The sequence below is a fragment of the Opisthorchis viverrini genome (genome assembly GCF_000715545.1).
Source record: "Opisthorchis viverrini unplaced genomic scaffold opera_v5_49, whole genome shotgun sequence".
Taxonomy (NCBI): Eukaryota; Metazoa; Platyhelminthes; class Trematoda; order Opisthorchiida; family Opisthorchiidae; genus Opisthorchis; species Opisthorchis viverrini.
The window spans coordinates 419,716-424,020 of NW_008751705.1; the positions used below are offsets into that span (position 1 = coordinate 419,716).

Consider the following 4,305-nt stretch of genomic DNA (forward strand, 5'->3'; position numbering starts at 1 on the left):
GCAAACTCTCAATGCAAACGGCAGTGCAACCGTCAGCGCACTCTGTGAGTATTGCATGTCCTTATTTCGCTCGCTTCCCAACACTTCCCAGTAAAACTGGATTCACCTGTGAAAAATAGCGATTTACTACTTTTCCATTTCTCGCGTTCCCCCTATTGCTCGATTTCCACTTGTTTAAAATGTTTTGGGCATAGCTTCACAAATTCCTACTGTACCCTATAAAATTTTGTACAGAGGAAAATAGTGAGAGTAGCCTGGAAACATCACAAACGGGAGATTTAGCTGGGTTCCGGGTGAGTCTCTCGCAAAACCAAATTAGTTTGCAAATGAGTGTATTTCGCTAATTTCGTGCAATTTGGTTTCAAGTAGAACATAAGGTTGACGGAAACTCGGGGACTGTGTCTATGGGGACTGTGATGAGCCCCAATAAGCGCAAAATCAGTAGTGGGCTTTCGACGAATTTTCAGCAACCTTATGAGTAGTGCATTACAAATATACATGTATCGCGATATCTCAAATATCGTAGCGACTGCAACATGAGGCGGCCTGGTGCAGCACATTCAGTTACCTGGAAACATTACAAACGGAAGCTTCAGCTGAGTTCCAGTGAGTCTCTCGAAAAACGAAATAAGTTTGCAAATGAGTGTATTTCGCTAAAACAGTGAAAGGTTTTGAAACTGTCTTATGTATAGTCATTCCCCAAAAAGTGATATACCGAGAGAGCAATGACATATTTCCAGTTTCCCAGTTCATCAAGGCGTAAATCTCAAGAACAGTCGGCTGTCGTTTTTTCCACCCTGACTATCTGTCAAAGTGAAACGAACGTAGTGTGGCACCCAAATTTCCGCATCAACCTGTAATTTGGTTTGGGCTGAGAGGAAGGATTCTCAAAACACGTTCGCGGATTGAGGGACAAACAAATGCGTTCGCACTACTTGTATAAAGCTTATCCATATTAGATTGAGTCTTGCAGGTTTGGACCGCCGTGGCTGTCTTCACTAGAGGATGGGGCGCAGTTAACTCAGGCAGATGCTAAAGGCTGACTAGTTACGACTAACTTGGCCTATCTAGCAAAACTCGAGTCAGAAACACCAGCATGAAAGATGTAAACTGAACTCAGTCGAATAGTTCAAATAGGTAACTGGGTATGCTTATTCTTCATTGAAAAAATGGCGGTGTTTCGTTACTCTTCAGGCCCTGTTGCTCTCATTTAAGCTGTCTTCAATATGGCTTGTCTGTCCACAAATTTCTGTTAATACTACTCGCGTCTGAAAGGTTTTTCTGTCGTTTTGATAGAGTTATTCTGATGAACTTACACTACTGACTGAAGCGCATCAGCCGAGTTTCGCTCCCGTTAGAGCTCATCAACGGTGCGTATCTTTGGCCGTGTCTGAAGAGTATGTTGCGGATAGGAATGAGAACATAGCCACCTTGGTTAGTGGCTGGTTCATACTCATACACCGCGGTCCTGCACCAGCACAACGGAATTCGTAGCAAAATCGGAATCCGCTTGGTGCCACCTTGACTAAACTTCCTGAGACTGATGTGCTTCCCCCTATTTGGGAAATGTAGCCACTTGTTCATGGACACTCTGTTCCCAACAGCTTTTCTGTACGAAAAGCAAGATAGATGGTTAAATTTGTGGCGCTGTTGTGTTCAAGATGCCAGTGTTTGGACTTTGAGTACACGAAAGCCTGACTACGCGGAGACTGTGGCTCAGTGTAGCTGAGTTGGTGTTTCCTAAAATAACTCCAACAAGATTAGCTGCACCAACGCATCTACAACTAAAAGTGCTTGCTAAATTGTCGGTCGCAGACTTCTAGAAACCACCCTGGTTACCCCCTCCTAATCGTTATCTGCTTCTTTGCCATGTATGGTACTGAAAGTTATTCGTTTTGTAGTTGATTTCAATAATCATGGATAGAAAGATGATACCCAGAAGCTATAGAATAAACCTAAGAGCTACCGGACGGTGTGGTGGACACTCCAGTATCTCAACATAGGCCAACGGGCTTGTGAGTAGTCTATAACATGATGAAGTGATTTTCGTTTAGGCTTGTAAACTTGTCCGAAACCATACAGAAACTTTCGGAGCTCTTGAGTTGGTCGTCCGTTGACATTGCGCGTCCGTTTTCAGTCTGCTTGAGACCTTGTAAATACATTCAGACAGAGCACGTCCCAGTCAGGGGACTATTTTCACGTGATGTACGTTTTTGTAGTACCTCGCTGCTTAGTCTGTCGTATAGCTCGGAAGCAGCCAACCGGGAGAGATGTTGCCAGTGCTCCGCCTGAACTATTACGATTCGTCGATACCTCAAATTGATTTCGTTCCCATCAGAAATGCTCTGGACGGTTGTTTGTAGACCCAAACTGTACGTGCCAAACGAAATCACACTGTTCGGCCACCTTCTAAGTGTTTGTATTCCCTAGTTACTCAGGGGCCAAAAGGTATTCCACAACGCCCAACACTGACCGAGATAACCTGCAATGTGGTGGATAAAGACGCTTCATCTGAGCTGTCGACCTCCATATGCTCCATCCGTCCTAGCTATGCCACGTAGCATAACTCGATGGTGATGAAATGTGCCCCCAGATCGGTGAGATCACTGGCTTGTAGAATCACCAGCCCTGCCACTTGAGTTCCCACCCCCTCGTTTGATTTGTTTTTGACCACCATATTTTGTTCCAACGTTGGAAAGCCACTATGTTGGTGTTCGTTGAGTGATTACACGGTCACTCTTCGAACTCACCGTTGACGTTTGCGTAATACTCTAAGTGCTTATGAAAAACATTTATAAGATAGTGACCATCAGGTTGAACAAACGTATGTATGGTCAACAGTTCTATCATGAACCCCGTTTGTTTGACTCATGTGAACCCGGGATGTTAGTTCGGGTTCAAGCTAACACCTTCGCCACATGAGTCACTCCAGTATTCACTACTTCCCTGTACCTCATTTCTCACGCAGATATAATTACGTCACCTTAATCTACATTTTACTTGTCTCTCGCTGGAAGTCCTTGCGGTCAGGACGTGAAACACTACTCATACGTTTGCTGAAACATCGACACCCATGACCAGTTTGCCATTCTTGGAAATTGCCAGGTAGACGCAACCCCAGAGTTTCCGTCAACACTTTGTTCCAGTTGAACCCAAATTGGACAGATTTTGACAGAGGCATTCATTTGCACATCAATTCGGTTTTGAGGTTAGACTCACCTTAAACCCAACCGTAGAAGAGTTTTCAGCAACCTTATGAGTAGTGTATCACGTTTGTGAAAAGTATTCTGATATCTCGAATATTGCAGCAAATAAAACATGGGGCGGGCTGGTGCAGCACATTCAATTACTCGAGAACACCATAAACCCGAGATTCAGCTGGGCTCCCTGTGGTCTCTTTGAAACTATGATAGGTATTTTGCGGATGAGTCTTGATTATTGACAAGGTAACCTGTGTTCTACTTGCTGCCTCGCATGCAGTCACATTATACCCCACCGAATGCTCTTCTTCCGAATTGCCTAAACCCAGAACATTCTGTAGGTTGAAGATGTTAATAGATCTGCGTCATCAGATGCCCTTCTCATGGCGAGGGGTAAAAAGATCGGCCGGTCACGGGTTCGATCTGGGATGACGCAAAATGATGTCGAACGATGCACGCAAGCAGCTGTCAACAATGTGCGAACAGCTGTCAGATGTCCTACAAAGATAATTAAAAGACGTTGGTGAACGCACTACATGCGCTGTGAGCCGAATGGCTGCTCAAATCCCCATTGAAAGCGATAAAAAAGGAAGGAGAAAACATATCGAGATCAGATAAACACGTCAGAGGTTTGGAGCATTTCGCCTACTTGAAAGAGAGTTGGACATTCCAAATCCAAAAAAGTTCAAGTCTTTTTACATCTCTAATTGATGCTTGCATCTGAAGCGGTGAGGGAAAATGTTGCCAAAACAGGTAATGCAGGTTAGCGTGTCACAAGTGATGAGCTCTATTTTCATACATTTAGGACCTTAACGGCATGGCACATCGCAAGTCAAACAGCTCCGCAGAAGTGGAGGAATGCGCGCCTCAGGTATTTCAAACGTTATATGAAGAAAGTTCATAAGTGAGCAACCGAGCAAGTGATGAGTGAGTTCGGAACGTAGCTAGTCAGAACACCAACGGACCAGAGAATGCTCTAGCTCGCGATTTTATGCATTTTCTGAGTCTGAGTTTTGTCAAGTGAGTCATGAGATCTGCAACAAGCAACTGGTATCCGCGGAACGGCAATGCGCTTCGTTTTTGGGTTGAGACAGCGAAATGAGCC

At 44.6% G+C, this 4,305-nt stretch overlaps 1 protein-coding gene across 1 annotated transcript; it reads left to right on the forward strand.

Moving 5' to 3' along the window:
* Positions 1 to 536: 536 nt before the first annotated feature.
* On the forward strand, positions 537 to 3,224 carry T265_03417 (hypothetical protein; the record flags this gene model as incomplete). The annotated part of the gene is made up of 2 exons (XM_009167901.1): positions 537 to 606; positions 3,106 to 3,224. 2 exons carry the CDS (start codon positions 537 to 539, stop codon positions 3,222 to 3,224), a joined length of 189 nt encoding a protein of 62 aa, XP_009166165.1.
* Between the last annotated feature and the right edge of the window lie 1,081 nt (positions 3,225 to 4,305).